At 15.3% G+C, this 17,433-nt stretch overlaps 3 protein-coding genes across 3 annotated transcripts, besides 38 other annotated features; 2 read left to right on the forward strand and 1 right to left on the reverse strand. All coding sequences in view use genetic code 6, as the record gives it.

Moving 5' to 3' along the window:
- The first annotated feature begins 33 nt into the window (after nt 1-33).
- Nucleotides 34-176: a microsatellite.
- Nucleotides 81-266: a microsatellite.
- Nucleotides 114-309: a microsatellite.
- Nucleotides 114-314: a microsatellite.
- Nucleotides 117-316: a microsatellite.
- Nucleotides 123-181: a microsatellite.
- Nucleotides 191-287: a microsatellite.
- Nucleotides 277-305: a microsatellite.
- A 1,944-nt stretch (nt 317-2,260) lies between the features above and the next one.
- Nucleotides 2,261-2,302: a microsatellite.
- Nucleotides 2,303-2,341: 39 nt separating this feature from the next.
- Nucleotides 2,342-2,461: a microsatellite.
- Nucleotides 2,377-2,419: a microsatellite.
- Nucleotides 2,406-2,474: a microsatellite.
- Nucleotides 2,460-2,512: a microsatellite.
- Nucleotides 2,465-2,490: a microsatellite.
- Nucleotides 2,466-2,520: a microsatellite.
- A 134-nt stretch (nt 2,521-2,654) lies between these two features.
- Nucleotides 2,655-2,722: a microsatellite.
- A 677-nt stretch (nt 2,723-3,399) lies between these two features.
- Nucleotides 3,400-3,434: a microsatellite.
- A 961-nt stretch (nt 3,435-4,395) lies between these two features.
- Nucleotides 4,396-4,444: a microsatellite.
- A 670-nt stretch (nt 4,445-5,114) lies between these two features.
- Nucleotides 5,115-5,222: a microsatellite.
- A 92-nt stretch (nt 5,223-5,314) lies between these two features.
- Nucleotides 5,315-5,361: a microsatellite.
- Nucleotides 5,362-5,664: 303 nt separating this feature from the next.
- Nucleotides 5,665-5,714: a microsatellite.
- Nucleotides 5,715-5,897: 183 nt separating this feature from the next.
- Nucleotides 5,898-5,968: a microsatellite.
- Nucleotides 5,966-6,032: a microsatellite.
- Nucleotides 5,968-6,014: a microsatellite.
- An 88-nt stretch (nt 6,033-6,120) lies between the features above and the next one.
- On the forward strand, nt 6,121-7,633 carry IMG5_126120 (carbon-nitrogen family protein, putative; the record flags this gene model as incomplete). Its single annotated transcript, XM_004032215.1, has 2 exons — nt 6,121-6,786; nt 7,431-7,633. The coding sequence occupies exons 1-2, from the start codon at nt 6,216-6,218 to the stop codon at nt 7,631-7,633; spliced, it is 774 nt and encodes a 257-aa protein (XP_004032263.1). The 5' UTR covers nt 6,121-6,215.
- Nucleotides 6,998-7,099: a microsatellite.
- A 143-nt stretch (nt 7,634-7,776) lies between the features above and the next one.
- Nucleotides 7,777-7,812: a microsatellite.
- A 732-nt stretch (nt 7,813-8,544) lies between these two features.
- Nucleotides 8,545-8,590: a microsatellite.
- An 860-nt stretch (nt 8,591-9,450) lies between these two features.
- Nucleotides 9,451-9,484: a microsatellite.
- A 707-nt stretch (nt 9,485-10,191) lies between these two features.
- Nucleotides 10,192-10,238: a microsatellite.
- Nucleotides 10,239-10,762: 524 nt separating this feature from the next.
- On the reverse strand, nt 10,763-11,128 carry IMG5_126130 (hypothetical protein; the record flags this gene model as incomplete). The annotated part of the gene is made up of 2 exons (XM_004032216.1): nt 10,763-10,935; nt 11,044-11,128. The coding sequence occupies 2 exons, from the start codon at nt 11,126-11,128 to the stop codon at nt 10,763-10,765; spliced, it is 258 nt and encodes an 85-aa protein (XP_004032264.1).
- Nucleotides 11,129-12,933: 1,805 nt separating this feature from the next.
- Nucleotides 12,934-13,034: a microsatellite.
- Nucleotides 12,942-13,027: a microsatellite.
- Nucleotides 12,965-13,026: a microsatellite.
- Nucleotides 12,966-13,032: a microsatellite.
- A 601-nt stretch (nt 13,035-13,635) lies between the features above and the next one.
- Nucleotides 13,636-13,720: a microsatellite.
- Nucleotides 13,721-14,559: 839 nt separating this feature from the next.
- Nucleotides 14,560-14,659: a microsatellite.
- Nucleotides 14,563-14,661: a microsatellite.
- Nucleotides 14,599-14,649: a microsatellite.
- A 1,203-nt stretch (nt 14,662-15,864) lies between the features above and the next one.
- Nucleotides 15,865-15,915: a microsatellite.
- Nucleotides 15,916-16,057: 142 nt separating this feature from the next.
- IMG5_126140 (hypothetical protein) lies at nt 16,058-17,189 on the forward strand (the record flags this gene model as incomplete). The annotated part of the gene is made up of 4 exons (XM_004032217.1): nt 16,058-16,306; nt 16,348-16,588; nt 16,653-16,908; nt 17,000-17,189. The coding sequence occupies 4 exons, from the start codon at nt 16,058-16,060 to the stop codon at nt 17,178-17,180; spliced, it is 927 nt and encodes a 308-aa protein (XP_004032265.1). The 3' UTR covers nt 17,181-17,189.
- Between the last annotated feature and the right edge of the window lie 244 nt (nt 17,190-17,433).

Below are 17,433 nucleotides of genomic sequence, written 5' to 3' on the forward strand. Positions count from 1 at the left end.
TAATTATAAAAAAATAAATTAAATATATAAACAATAAAAAAAAAAAATATTCAAGAAAATAAAAATAAAAAAATCATTAAAAAAATATAAATAAAAAAAAGAATAAAAAAAATTAAATATTTAATATATAAATATAAAAATATATAAATAAATAAAAAATAAATAAATATAAATAATATAATATATTTATAAATTTAAAAATATATTTAAATAAATAATAAAAAAATATAAATAATATAATATTTTAATAAATATAAAAATATATATAATTTATATTTATAAATATATAACTTATAAATATATAAATATTTAATATTTTTTTTTTATTACAATTTAAATTTAAAAATAAGAATGTTTTATTTTTAGATGAAAAAATGATAATTTTAAATGAATTTTTATAAGAAAAAAAAAATAGTATCAACAAATTAAAAACTTATTTGAAATTTCGTACTGAATAATACATATTAAAAATTTAAGAATATGATTAAATTTTACATGAAAATTTATCATAAAAGAAGAATTTTTAAGATTAAATAAAACTTTTAAACATGCATTTAAATGAAAAAAATGAAATTTTGGAAATAAAAAATAATTTAATTACTCAAAAAAATACCCAAATTTAATCTTTAATTGAAAAAAACCCTAATATTGATTAAGATAATTATAATGATTAAAATACACTTATTTTACTTAAAGGAAAAATTGAAGAATATGAATTAACAAATTCAAATTTAATTTATCAAAATGAATAAAAAAAGCATCATATAGATTAACTATTATAATAAATTAAAATAATTGAAAATAAATAATAAATATATTAAATGTAAATTTAATAAAAGGACGATATTCTTCTATAACTAAAAGAAAAAGAAACTTTTTTTACCTAAAAAATAGATGAATAATAAGTATTAATAGCCAAACTTTAAACCGAAAAGCAATAAAAATCCTGGCTTAAATAATAAGAAGAAACTGAAGAAGAAAAAGATCTAAAAATAAAACTAAAAATGTCTCAAGAAGAGATATTGAAATTAAAAACTGAATAAAGCAAGCTCAATTAGGATAAAAATTAACTTCAACAAGACCTAAAATAATAAAAGAACACATTTAATTAAGAACAAGAGAATTTAATAAAAAAAATATAAGAAAAGATGAACTAATTTAACGAAATAAACTCTAAAAACGAATAGAAAATATCCTAATATGTACAAAAAATCCAAATACTAGAATAAAAAAATCAATAAATAGAAAATGAATACAAATAAAAAGTTGAGGACTAAAAAACAGTTATGTAGGAATTATAGAAGAATTTCTAAGGAAAAAACTAGGATTTTTTATAGTTTTAATAAAATAATATTTTAATGGAAAATAAAATACAACTTTTATAACAATAAATAAAACAAAAAGAAGACTAAATTTAATAAATATAGAAGGAAAAAGATTAATATTTATAAAAAAAAGACTAAGAAATTTAAAATTTAATATAATAGAAAGATGATTAGGAGAAAAATATGAAAAAAAACTAAGAAAATATATAAAAAATAGATTAAAAAAACATAACTTTATAATAAAATATACTTTTTTTGGAAGAAAAAAACAAATAAATTAATAAAGAAAATTAATCTTTATTGAAAAAATTCGAAGAACTCAAAAATTTGATTTAATAAGTTTAAAAATAAATAATGGAAAAAAATGCAGAAAATTAATAATTAAATTAAAATTTATTTTTAAAGGAAAACTAAAATTAAATACTAAATTAATAAATTTAATAAAAAGAAGACAAAATTTAATAAATTTAACTTTTTTTAAAAGAAAAAGATACATAAAATTCCAAAATTTAAACTGAAATAGACTTATTATAAAAAAATAATGAAGAAAAATTAAAAAAAATGATGATTTTGGTAGATGAAAGTGAAAAAAAATCAAAAATTTATCAAGAAAATTTACAAAAAACTAAAAATGAATACTCTATTAACGAAAAAACTTTAAAAAATTAAATTAAAAATATGCAAACAGAAATCATTTTTATGTAAGAATAATTAAAAAAGTCACTTATGGAAAATAATAAGTTCATTAGTGGTAATTAAGAAAAAAATGAGATAAATTCTATTTAAATAAAAGAAAAAGAAAGTGAAATTTAATTACTTAAAGAAGCATTTAAATAAATATAAGAATAATTAAATTAATCAATTAGACAAAATATATAATTTTAATAGGAAAAAGATTAACTTTTATAATAAAAAGATATAAAAATTGAAGAAATAAATTAAATTTAAATAAAAAATTAAAATAAAATAAATAATTATGAATAATAAATTTAAAAATTAACATAGGTAATCATATAAATTAAAATATATATATATAAAAATAAAATTCATTTATATATTTATAAAATATATATTTAAAAAATATATATATATAATCTATTCAAATATATATATATATAATTTAATTCAAATATATAAAATTATTTTAATATTTATTTTAATATTTTAAATATTATTATTAAAATATTAATATATTTAAAAAGGATTATTAAAAGATGAAAGAATATAAAAATAATGAAAATATATTGAAATAAAAAATAAATTAATTAGAATAAATAATTTATTAAATGGATGAAGAAATATAAAATTATTAAAAATAAAATAGTGATTATAATAATAATAATAATAATAATAATAATAATAATAATAATAATAATAATAATAATAATAATAATAATCAGAATATTTAAAAAGTATAATTATTGATAATACTTAAGTATAATAATAGTAATAATAGAATTTATAATAAAATGATGAATAATTAAATGAATTAGGTGAATAAATACTATAATTATTATAAGCTACAAGAGAAAAGAGTGAACATAATAATAAAAATACAAACGAAAATATTAGAAAGTTAACTATAATTGAAGAAAATGAAATAATTGAATGCTTATAAAATGTTAAATAAATAATCTAAACAAAATTAAGAGAAGACCTTATCAATTTATAAAAAGAAGGATAGTCTTAAATTTAAAGAAAAGCTGTTAGAATTAATTTAATGTTAATTTTAAATGTATAAAATATATTATAATATGTATAATTATTTACATATAATTTTTTTAAAACAAAAAAGGAAATTAAAAGCATGCATTAAAAATATGGATTTGATTAATAATTAAAAATAATAGGAAATTAATATGATAGAATTATTTAAATGACAAAATCTATTGATGAATTTATTAGAATGTTTTGTTAGATTTTCCTTTAATATGAAAAAAAAGCTAAACGAACTGACAAATTTTAAACAAATAATGCTTAAAAATGATTATTAATAATTTTTTTTAAACAAAAAAACACATAAACTAGAATTAAGACATATAAATAAAATATTTTTATTTTTAATTATAATATCATTTATATTTTTTAATAAATTTATTTATTTTAATAGTAAATTAAAATGTTAATATTTAAAATAATATAAATTACATATATTGGTTTTTTTTAAAAAAAAAACATTTATATTTTTTTTTTATATTTACTTAAAGGAAAAAATTAAATAAATTAATAAGAAAAAAATAATCATAATGTTTTTTGAAAAATTTGATATATTTTCATCTTCATTCTAATTTAATGTCTAAGGACCTGGCTAGAAATCTAAAAGGACAATCCAAGGAGGAATATTTACAATAACTCTAGTAAGTTTATCTCTAGGATATTTTATATATTTACTAATATAATACTTTTCAAATAACCTATAACCAAAGTATTAATCTAACGAAAAATTAATAAAAAATAACTAACTTTAACTAAAAGAAAATTTCTTTATGTTTTAATTTTTTATAGGAGATATTCCCTTAGATTAACTAGAAGATGAAAAAAACCTAACATATGCTTAGTTTTAAATTAATTATGTATTAAATTCATATTTAAAAAATGGATAAATAAATAGATAATATACATAATTAAAAGCATATAAATGTACAATATCAGGATATGAAGAATATTATTGCTTAAATAAAGATAGAGAGATATAACCTCTTGTAATAAGCTAATAATTATATTCGTATATAGAAATAAGCCTAAAAGAATGTTAAGATAATCAAATAGAATCTACAGATAAACCTAAAAGAACATGCGCACCTAAATAAAATTATTAGGAGGATAACATTTTTGATAATTTAGACAATGTTAGAGAAGTATTATTTAATAATGATAGTGATTTTGATATATATATGAAAACCTATTAATATGATTCTAAAGAGAAAAATTTCGTGGAAAATTTTTCAAACCAAAACTGGATAATTGATAATAATTTGATTATAATTTCTAAACTAATAGTTTAAAAGGGAAATACGTAAATTAAAGATGGAATTCTTTTTAATCTTAGTAAGATTATGAATTTCCTACAAATTATAATAAAAATAATAATTATTTAACTAAAAGTAATATATTATAATCATATTATAAAGGGACTTATTTTTCTTTATAAATTTAACTTTCCGAAACTACACATTAAAATCAAATTTAATTTCCTTTAATTACAGAAGTTTTTGCGATGTTTGCAAGTATTCTAAATGCCCTAATTGCTTTTGGAATCTTAGCAAAACTATTTTCAGAATGGAAAATATTCACAGAAGTGTAAAATATTTATTTAAAAAATTACTATAAAAAAGCAGTTTTAGAAATTTAAAATTCATAGAAGTTAGAGCAGAAATCTGAAAAAAAAGTATTTGTAGATAATTAAATTTAATTATAGTAAAATGATAATAATAATACTGTACAAAATGATGATTTACATTAGTTAATATAATAAGTAAATGAAAAATATGAAAAAATACAAAAGTTTGATTTAGAGATATTAAATGAAAAATTGAGCCTAAAGGAAAAAATAAAGAGGTTTATAAAATATATTATTAATGGAGGACAATCATTTTCTAAGCAGAAAAAAAATTAAGCAAATTTTGATTCATAAATTTAGTAGTTATAAAAGGAATCAATTGAATTAATAACTTTACAGGAATTGTATAAAAATATTATTTAGTTAAAATTATTTATGAAAATAATTCTTTCAAAAAAATAATATGCAGCATTATAATATTGTGGCTCAAATCTAAATATAAAAGATGAAAATATAGATAATAAAAATAAAAAATAATATAAGATTAGAATAATAAAGTTAATGAAAATATTAATGAAATATAAATAATAAATAATAAAAATATTTAAAATAAATATGATAGTAATATAGAGGATAATATTGATAGTAATAGTAACATTAAAAAAATAATAAAAACAAATAAATTAATACTAAAAATGAATAAGAAAGCAATAATAATAATAATAATAATAATAATAATAATAATAATAATAATAACTATTATTAGAAAAATGGAATAATTTAAAATATATTTTAATAAAAAAATTAATAATAAATTATAGTGATAAAAATAATATCTAAATTTTAAATGAAAAAAATTCTTAACAATAAAGTTTTGATAAATATCTTACTCATTTAGAAAAAATGGATAGAATTGAAAATAATTTAGAATTTTAAAAATATTACTTCTAAAAGTTTATGATTAATAATAAAGAAAAAAAAAAAATCTAGATAGTATTAATAAACATATTTTATAATCTATTTATAATACTTATTTACAAAAAAAGTATGATTAAATTCATAATCTATATTTAAAAATATAATATATTTTATAAAAAAAAATTATATTTTTCAGATTTAATTTTGACTTTTTTTTTAATATTTATTTTATATATAAATTTATAATAAAAATAATTTAATATACAAATGAATAGTCATTTTAATCTTAATTTTAAACTTGTCATAATAAAAATTAATGCAGACATATTAATTATTATTACCTTAATAAAAAAATATTATGAATTAAATAATAAATATATATATATATATTTATAAATATATATATATATAAAAATTATATCTTTATATATATATATATATATATTTATTATTATTCTTTTTATTATTTCAATTTATTATATTGCTTTTTAAATTATTTTATTTTTATAAATTATAATAAAATTAATATAATAATGGAATAAAAAACTTCATAAATATTATTATCTCGTGAACTTAATTTAAAAGTTTTATTGTTCTAATTATCTCCTGAATATAAAAATATAAATAAAAATCTTTAAAAAGTCGAATTATCACTTTCTAAATATAACAAAAATGATTAATTAGATATAATAATGTTTCCTGAACTTGCTTTTACAGGTTATATATTTAAAAATTAAGAAGATATCAAACCATATTGTGAAGAATAAAAATAAGGATAACAATATAAATTTTTATCATAATTAGCCAAAAGACTATTTTCTTATGTGTTCGCGGGTTACCCTGAAATTTAAATATAATCAGATAATAGCTAAAAATATTATAATTCTGCCTATTTAATTGATAGGGATGGTAATTTGATTATAAATTATAGAAAAAAACATCTTTTTGAATCAGATAAAACCTGGGCTTAAGAAGGTCAAGAATTTAAATGCGTGGAATTATTAAATTTGGAAAATAAGACATTTAAAGCTGGCTTAGGTATTTGTATGGACATAAACCCTTACGAATTTCTAAATTGTTAATAATTTGAGCTTTCTGATTTCTGTAAAGAATAATAAATTGACGTTCTTTTGTTTCTTTCAGCCTGGAACGATCATGAACCAAATAGAAACGATAGAAATTCAATCGAAGGTCAATTAAATTATTGGCTTTGGAGATTAAGAACCATTATTAATTAAAAAAAGGAAATAAATTTCAATAAAAGTTGGGCTTTTTTATGTTGTAATAGAGTAGGGAGCGAAGAGAGAATTTAAATTAAAGAAGACGAAAAAATTTTAGGAGAAGAATTTAATTTATAAAAATTTGTTTTTTATTCAGGATGTAGTTGTGTGTTGAAAATTAATCCGGTTTAAGTCATTTATAATTTAGATAAAAAAAATGAAGGCGTTTTATTAGCTGATATTAAATTATAATGAATTATTTATTATATATATATAATTTATATTAGTTTCTTTTTATATATATATATATTTATTTAATTATTTTATATATATATATAGTTTCTATTTAATATATTAATTTTTTTTACTTTAAATAAAAAATATCAATAATAAATATGGTGTTTTTAGATTTAATAATTAGTGTAGAGAGCGAAAATTTAGAAAAAATCTATATTTAGGAAAATAGTTAGTGGTATTTTAGAATTAAATGTACTCAATGTCATAGTGATCATGATAAAGATATTTATTTTTCGGAAAATGATGAAATTGAAAGTAAAAAAACTGGAAGAAATACAGTAAATTTTTAGTTTGTATGCCCTTCATGCAAAAGAGATGGTAATATAAGCATTATTAAAGAAAGTATTAAATAAATTGACCTTTCTAATGATAAAACAAAAAATGTATTAGCAACTTTTGATTGTAGAAATTTAGAAATTACTGAATGGTTGCCTATGTTGAGTGTATGTGTAGTTGCAAAAGAAACTGGAACAGTTTTCAATGAATGTGATTTGTCGGATTTACCTTGGTGTGATTATGATGAAAAAAGTGAATAAACTGTTCAGATTAATGTATTTGGATAATTAATTAATAGAAACAACAAATTGAAATGAATGTATTTTGAAAAGTTTTTTTAATTATATAAATATATTATAATATTTAATTAGCATTCTATTTTTCCGAATAAAAAAAAATTATAAATTTTTTAAATATTAGAAAATAATTATAAATAAAAATAAAAATAAATATTGAAAAAATATATATATATATATATATATATATAATTATATATTTCATCAAAAATATCATTATTTTAAACTAATTTATTAATATATTTACTTAATTTTATTATTTCTTTTTTTAATATTTTTTTCAATCTTTATAATTTTTTTAAAAAAATTTGAAAGTTTTTTAATCCTTTTTTTTTTCTATAATTATAATTTCTAATTTGTGGGTTATCATTTTTATCTATTATAAAATTATTATTTTATTTATGCTTAATTCATTTCTAATATAAATTTTTTGATTAATATTTAAAACAGTATTATTTATATTATTAATTAAATCTTTATAATGTTATTTCTTATATATGAATTAAGATTTGAACTATAATATTATGTAGCGGCATATTATATTTTTTTTGAAAGAATAATTTTTATACATAATTTTAATGAAATAATATTCTATTATAATTAACATATATTATTGAATCTACAAATCTATAATCTCAGTCAGTAATAATAAGAAGCAAAAGTTTTTTTAATGTTTTTTTAATAGTTTGAGAAAGGAGATAAATTTAAAAGATTAACTACAAATTTTTTAAATTATATTGGTTTTAAAAAAAAATTAATAAAAAAATTATATTCATTTTTTATTATATTAGTAAATAAATATATATATATTAAAAAAAATATTTAAATTAATTAATATATAAGGAATTTTTTATTAGAATTAAATAATAAATAATATACAACTAATTATTTTTTAAAAAAATTATTTAAATTGTAAAGATTATATAAGAGAAAAAATAATCTTAATTTATTTATAAAATAATTATTACTTTATATATATATTTTTATGTATATGTAATTTTTCAAAATACTCGATTTAGGCATTAATTCTATATAATAAATTAATATTTTTTTCAAAATTAAATTATTAAAATCAACTATAATTAATATCATTTCTTAATTATTAAAAAAAATAAAATTACAATAAAAATAAAAATCATAACATATTTTAGTTCAATATAAATACATTATTATTCTAAATGTATATAAAATAATAAAATAAAATATATAATATATATTAAAATTTATACTATTCTAATTATTTTGTTAATTATTTTTATTTTCTAATAAAACTTTTTATTTAAGATTTTCTAATTCAAATTTTAAACATTGTATGTCTTATTAATATTATTTTATTTATTTTTATTAACTATCATATTTTATTTATAAATGAAAATATTTATCTTAATATTAATTTTATGAACTTTTATATATATTTTTATATAATTAATTTAAATTTTGAATAATGTACTTAAGATTTCTATTATTATCATCATTATCAATATATTGAATGATTTTTTATCCAAAAGAACTGCTTCCTTTACTTTAATAATAAGAAATTTATTTATTATTTATTTAAGCAGAAGATTCTAAATATTTCTAATTACTATATTCTTAACTCGATTAATTATAGAAATACTTTTTTTAAGAAATTATAGGACTATTAAAAATATCATTTTAAACTGTGTTTTATTTAAAATTTTATGAAGTTTTTAATGATATATTTTAAGATAAATATAATGATTAATTTCTTAAAAGAATATTTTAATTATTTGGTGAATTAAAAATAGTATTTTATTATTTATTAAATTAAAAACTTATTAATAAAATAGACTCATAATAGAGAATCTTATAAAAAAATATATATATATATATATATATATATATATATATTTATTTATTTTATTATCATATAATTTTTTTTAAAAATTTTCTTAAGTTATATTTTATTTTATTTTTTTTATTTTGGTATATTAATTACATCGGATTTATCATTTTAAAAAAATTAAATTTTAATTTTATCTTTCATTCTTATATTTAATTCCGTTTTCTTTTTTTTAGTTTATTTTTTTAATTTTTGATTTTATTTAAAAAAAAATTAGTATAAACTTTTTTTTATTTGTTATTAAAAGTTAAGTTTTTTTTTTACAGATTTTGCTATTATACTTGCTTCAATATTTATTGTTTATTAAGGTTATATTTCTCCGTTTTTCGGGTATATTTGGAAAAATTCTTTTGAAGTTACTAAAATCTTTAAAAAAATGTTTAATTTATAATTTTTATTATTTACTCTGAAAAACTTATTTTCTTTTGAACGATTTTATATTGTCAAACCCCCATTTATTTAATTTAGATTTACGTAATTAAAAATTATTTCATTTTTTGGAAAAATAAATATATCTTGCCTTAAAAAATAAATATATTTTTATCAATTTTAAAAGCAAAAGCTTTTATAATAATAATTACTTAGAATTATTCATTTTTTGTTATATTATTGTTTAAAAACTTTTTCAATATTTATTTTTTTAAGAAAAAAAAAAAAATTAAATTAAATTAAATTTTTTTAAAAAATAAAGAAATAAAGTAATAATAATAACATAAAAAAAATATAATAAATAATTTACAAAAAAACAAATAAATATATTTATTTTTTTCAATTCTCGCTAATAATAACATCTCTAGAAGAACTAAAAAACTACACATATAAAGCTCCAATTCCATAAATCAAAGAAAGAACTCCAAAAGACCCAATAATCCCATAAAAAAATATCGAATAACTTTATGAACTTTACTCTAAATTTAATTTTTTATTGAAAGATTCATTTATTATTTTCTATTACTCATTTTAAAAATATTCTTAATCTGAATCATCTGCTTCATAATTAATAAATAAATCATTTTTTTCCTAATTTAGTGTTCCTTAATATAATATTTTTTCTAATTATAATTCCTAATTATCTATTAGTCCTATTTTCGAAAAGTTTTTCTTTAATCTAATCATTAACCCATTTTGACCATGATAAGCTTTAAAATGAAGAGCTATAGGAATTAAATAAACTGTAAAAAAACAAGTAATCGCCCCATTAGCATTCATAAGGTCATCTTATTTTATTTAAGGTAGGTTTTATATTAAAATACACATTCCTAAAAATAGAACATTTATTAATTTTATCATATAATTCGGATAATTTTAATCACCGTAAATTAATTAAAAAATCTTGTTTTGCATATACTAAAATATAAAGGAAAGCAAGTAATAATATTTATTAAATAAAGAATTTATACAATTAAAGGAGAAATCTACATAATATTATAATATTATTAATTTAAAAAAAATAAAAATACTTCACTTTTTTAAAAATAATCATTTATATTTTAAATTTATTAACTATGAGTATTTCTTCCTTTATATAAATATATTTATATTTATATTTTTAAAGCATATATAATACCTAAAATACCTAAAGCTCCGAAAAATCCAATTATAAAATAAACAATAAATGTTACAAAAAACGATATTTTTTAGATCTCTTACATTATTCTCTTATTTCTTATTTTATTTAATAATAGGCCCTATAGTAGTATGTGCTGAAAAGCTATAGCGGCCATTCCTGAAACTTTTCCTAAATCCCATGTCCAAATTACTATTTTTTCCGAGTTTTTAGAAATATTATTATCATTAATATTACTGAAAAATACATAAAAAATGAAAAATATATAAGCGTATATTGAATAAACACCTTTTTCTGAAATATTTACAAGCAATTTAGTGTTTTTTATAAATATTAAATACGCGCAAGGAATTATAGTTATATATTCCACTGTTTATAACGAAATTATGTCATATTTGAATGACTCTATAGGTGCATAATTATAATTTCCTGTTTTATACATAAAAAATGTTATTATTCTATAAAACATATTGTTTATTAACAAAAAATACTATAAAACTACTAATAATAAATACACTACGCTTAATATTTGGAAAAATTTCCACCATTTTATTCCTAAAATTCTTAATATAGTATCTTGTATATCTGCTTCCTTCAATTTTAAATTATCTATTAGGATATAGCATGTTTTATATGCAATAAATCCTTATAAAATTAGGATAAACACACATGATAAATAACCACATTAGTTAAATTAAATTGGAAGTATTAATATGGCACCTCCTACCATTGAATTCGTTAATGAAAATATAGTTTGGGCTGATGTATTTTTTCCTTAAATTTTCATATATATTGATTAGATTTATTTATTAAATTATATTTAGAATTATTATTGTAAATATTAATTTAATTTGTATTTTTTTTAAACAAAAAAAAACAAAAAAAAGTGATTATTCTATTAAATCTTTAGTCAATGAGTTTATATTTATTATAATAAATATTTAATTTTACTAAAATAAAAAAACAAATTAAAATATAATTAAATTAAGACTTTTTTTATTAATCAAAAATACTATTTTTAATAATATAAAAAAATATGCCAATAATAATTAAATTAATACTAAATATTAAAAAGAAATATATAAAAATGTCAAATTTTTAGAGGTATTTCGAAGAATATTTTTAATTTTAAATAAAAAAAAAATTAATATATTGCATAAAGTTCCAAAAAAATAAAAATATTAAAAAAAATGTCAATTTATTTAGATTAATAGAAAAACTATATATATGAAATCATATAAAATACTTTAATATAATAATAAAATATATTAGCCTAATCTTTATAAAAAATAGCTGAATTAATGAACGTAATTAACTAAATAAACTAAAGTTTAATAAATAATAACTTAAATCTAGTATATGAACCTTTTTAATAAATAAATAATATTTTATTTGATATTATTAAAACTATTTAAGATCAATTTAATTTAAATACTTAATAAAATTAAATTTACTTATAATTTAAAGTAATATCTTAAGAACAATGTATATAAAAAAGCACTGAGTTTTAATTACCTTTATAAAATAATAATTAAATTTCAAACTAATTTTTTAATTTAAAAATAGAAGATTTGAGTTAAAATTAATAAAATGATAAATCTTCTCTTTCAAATATATTAGAAATTGAAAAAAAATACAAAATTGTAATTCCCTAAGTTTTTAAATAAGCGAAAACTTATAAAAATTAAAAAATAATTTCAAAATTAAAAACTAAAGATATTTAAGAATTAAAAAAAACATATTATATGATAGATAATAAAGAAGATTTTCATAAAATTTTAGGAATTCATTTAAAGACAGCAAAATAAATTATCAAAAAACTTAAATGCGTTCATGTAAAAGGATTATATATGAAAAATAAAGAAAATTAAAATAATAAAAATTGAAAAAAAATATATTATATTAAATAAATATAATTTGTAATATAAATATATATATAAATATATATATAAATATATATATAATTATATATATATAAATATATTTATATTTTATTTTAATTAATTTATTATTTATAAATTTATATATTTTAAAATTAAAGTTTTATATTTTTTTATAATATAATAATGTTTTAATAATTATCTTTTTATTCTTTTATTTTTTAAAAAGTATATTGTGATCCTCTCTTAAATTTTAAAAATTATTAAAATTTAATGTGATTTTAATTAATTTTATTTTATTAATTAAAATTAAAAAGTATATTTAATATAATAGAATTTTAATATTATTTCTTTATAAATTATATTTAATATTTTGAAATAAAATTATATATAATATGTATTTATATATTTTTATTTTTTATTATGTGTCTGAAGAAAATCTAATTTTTGCTATCCTATATATATGTTATTTTTTAATATTTTTTTTAGTTGTTTTAAAATTTCTTCTTCTATAGATTTTTATTTCTTTTCCAATTTTTTTTTATCTAATTCAATACTTAAGATTATTTTTTGTATTTAAAAATATTTGATAGTATTCTTTTTGGCAAATAATTAACCTTATATTAAATTTTATTACAAACTTTATAAAAACACTAATCTATAAATATTTAATTTATTTATTTTAATATAAGATTATAAAAAAAAATATATGTATTTAAAATAATATTTTGTTAATAAAATCATTTATATTTTTTATTTCAAATAATTTCTTAATAAACTAAATTTATATTTTTTATAATTTTATATTCTATATTAAACTATGGATAGTTTTAAAATAGTATCATTTCTGATTGATAATGTAATATATTAAGTATTTACTTTTATTAAAATAATTGTGATTTAATATATAAAATATGTTATAGATTTTCAAAAATAATTTTGAATAATTTTTATATAATCATTTATATATATTTTTAATTATATATTTATAAGATTTATTAAAATTTAACTTATTATATTTTTATCACTTTTAATTTAAATATTTTTATAAAAAAAATTCTTATTATTTAGCAAAATAGACTTTTATAATATGAATATAAATAATTTTTGTTTTCTTTTATTTTATTTTGAATTAAATAAGTTAATAATTTTAAATTTTAAAGCAATAATTTGTAAAATACAGTAATAATTTAATAAATAAATTTGATTTTTTTGAAAAATCAATATTTAAGTTGATTTATAATATTTAAAAATGATTTTTTAATATAAAATGGTAGTTTTATTTAAAAAATTATTAATTTTTATTTTAAAAATTTTATTTAAAAAAAAAAATAATGTTGAAGTTAATAACAAAATATTATAATGTTTTAAAAAAATATTATATAATAAATTACATTATTAAGCAAAAAAAATATATATTTTGATAATTATAAATAAAGAAATATTCTATTTTGGTTTATGCCACTCCTACTAACAATTTTTTCAGTTACTATATATATACCACACTAATAATTTCAATTTATTCCAGCAGGATCATCTGCATGTTAGTGAAATAATAAGTATTAATTTTTTTTTAATATAATTAAATATAGAAGTAATTTTTTATAAATAACATTATTAATATTAATTTTTATTTTTATTAATAATTCATATTTTAAATATTATATTATTAATAATATATATTTAAATATATATATATATATATATATATATATATATATATATAATAATTATATTTTTTTGATTATATTTTATTTAAAAAAAAACTAATATATATTGAAAAAATCTGTATTAATATGTTTAAAAAGCTTATATTATTTCAAGTATTAAAATTTATATAATTAATATAATTGTTTGTCTTTAGGTATAAAAATAATTAAATAAAATAGAGTAAAGCAATTATAACCTTAAAAAACTAACAAATAAACCAAAAACTTTTATTAAATTAGCTATAATATATTTGTATACTCTAAGGTTTCTATAATATCTGAATCCACTAATAATTTTTATACCATCATGCTTGATATGAACATTAATTATATTTCTTTAATTTTATCAGTGCAACTCCCAACCCAAATAATTAAAGAATACATAAAATAGTAAATCTTATATTATTTATAATTGAGTGAACCTACTCTAAATTTTCATTTAGATTAAAATAGAATAATTTATAATTTAGTATATTCGAATTTTTAAATATAAAAAATAAATAAAAATGAATAATTTTAAAAATATATAAAAATAATATAAAATTTTTATAATAATAATGTAAAATAAAAAAAAACAAGTTCATAATTTAGCATTTTATCTCGAAACAATTTAATAAAAAGCTTTATGTCCTTATTAAACTTCTTCAATTTTTTACATATTTTAAACCCACTTAGAAATATTTTCATATTTTGAAAAATCATAATTAACAAGTTAAAGTTAAATAATTTCACAAAAGGCACTAATATCAGCTAAGCTAAAATTTTCAAAACCAAAAAAGAATTTTCCATTTTTCAAATAGATATCATTAATAAACTACAATGCGTTTTCCATTTCCTATTTAAAGTTTTTAGCTATATCCTAATAATTTTCAATTTATAATATTTTTCCATAAAGCAAATTATAAAGGAATCCTGCACATTTCCTAGTATTTTAATGATGCCAATCTAAATAACTATTAATTAGAGCTTTTTTTTAAATATCATTTGGGTAAAACTAGTAATTCTAGGCTTTTTCACACATATATCTCATAATAGAATGAGATTCATTTAAAATAAAATGTCCTTCTTTTACAAAAGGGATTTTCTAAGCAGGATTTAATTTAGTTATACCTTCTGATTTGTGTTCTAATTTAAAAAGTCGAATATATTTTATTACATGAGGAATTTTTAAAAGTAAAGCTAGTATATAAATAGCACGTGATGGCTAACTTATCCAATCTATATATAATTCCATTTTTTTATTTTTTAATTAAATATTTTTTTGATATTATTAAATAATATATAATCTTATAAATATTTATTTTAATAATAAAAGTGTTATATTACGCAGTATTAAAAATGTGTAATATAAAATAAAATATATATATATTTTTAAATTATAAGATATTCAATTTATTCATTTTATAAAATATCAATTAAAAAAAAATGTAAAATTAAATCAATATATATTCTGATTGTGAAGAATTACAAAAAATCTATGAAGCATTATTATGCTCATTTGTAAGATTAAGTGATATTTTAAAATATCATACGACAGGAAGATAAGAAACAGGCTAAATAAATACTTTCGGAGACATCCAATTAGACTGTGATACACACACAGATCAAATAATATTTGACGAATTAAAAAAAACAGGAGTAGTAGCATACGCTTTAAGTGAAGAAACTCCATAAGTAAAATTTAATTTTTTTTATTAAAATAAAAAAATTTGAAGCCTGTAAATTTAGGAGGAAACAAATATATTGTTACTTTTGATCCTTTAGATGGAAGTTCAATAATAGGTACAAATTGGACTGTAGGAACAATTTTCGCAGTTTGGAAAAACGATGAAAAAATATTGATCGGACATAGAGTTAAAGAAATAGTAATTTCAGGGTGTTGTCTATATGGGCCAAGGACAACTGCTTTAATATATAATTAAAAACTAAAATCGGTAGAAGAGCTATAATTAAAACGTATTATTTATAATATAAAATATATATTAAATATTTTTTTTTTATTAATAAAATAAAAAAAAAGTAAAATAAGATAATTCCTTATATTGGGATGTTACTCATATTTCTTGTGTTATTTAACCAAAAGGAAATATTTTTGCGCCTGGAAACTTAAGAGCTGCAAGCGAAAATATAGGGTACAAAAAATGTATTGATTATTGGATGGATAATGGTTATACTTTAAGGTATACAGGAGGAATGGTTCCTGATGTATTATATATTTATTTTTAAATAAATAAATTTTAATTTTTAGATTTATCAAATTTTTATTAAAGGAAAAGGTGTATTTACAAATATTTCTTCGATAAATCATAATGCTAAATTGAGGTTTTTTTTTTAATTAAATGCTTCGTTTTTAAAAATAATATATAGGGTATTATATGAAGTTGCACCTTTAGCTCATTTAGTTGAAATGGCAGGAGGAAAAAGCAGTGATGGTAAAAACTCGTTGATGGAATTAGAAATTACAGGATATGATTAGAGATCGGAAATTATTGTAGGAAGCAAAGATGAAGTTGAAAAAGTAGAATAATTCCTAAATGAAAAAATATGAAATAATAATAATATTATTTATTTTATGCTTATAATATTGAGTTAATAAAGTATTTTCGAAATGAATATATTAAATTATATGTATAATATAACAAAAATAAAAATAATAAAGTACAAATTATTGATATATAAAATAATCATTATAAGATTTATATATTAATTTTAATAATTAATTTATATATATATATCTTTTTTTTAAAAAATATATATATCATGTTTTTTTTATATTAAATACTATGAAATATTTGTTTTAA

This window comes from Ichthyophthirius multifiliis (assembly GCF_000220395.1).
Source record: "Ichthyophthirius multifiliis unplaced genomic scaffold scaff_1120509250995, whole genome shotgun sequence".
Classification (NCBI taxonomy): domain Eukaryota; phylum Ciliophora; class Oligohymenophorea; order Hymenostomatida; genus Ichthyophthirius; species Ichthyophthirius multifiliis.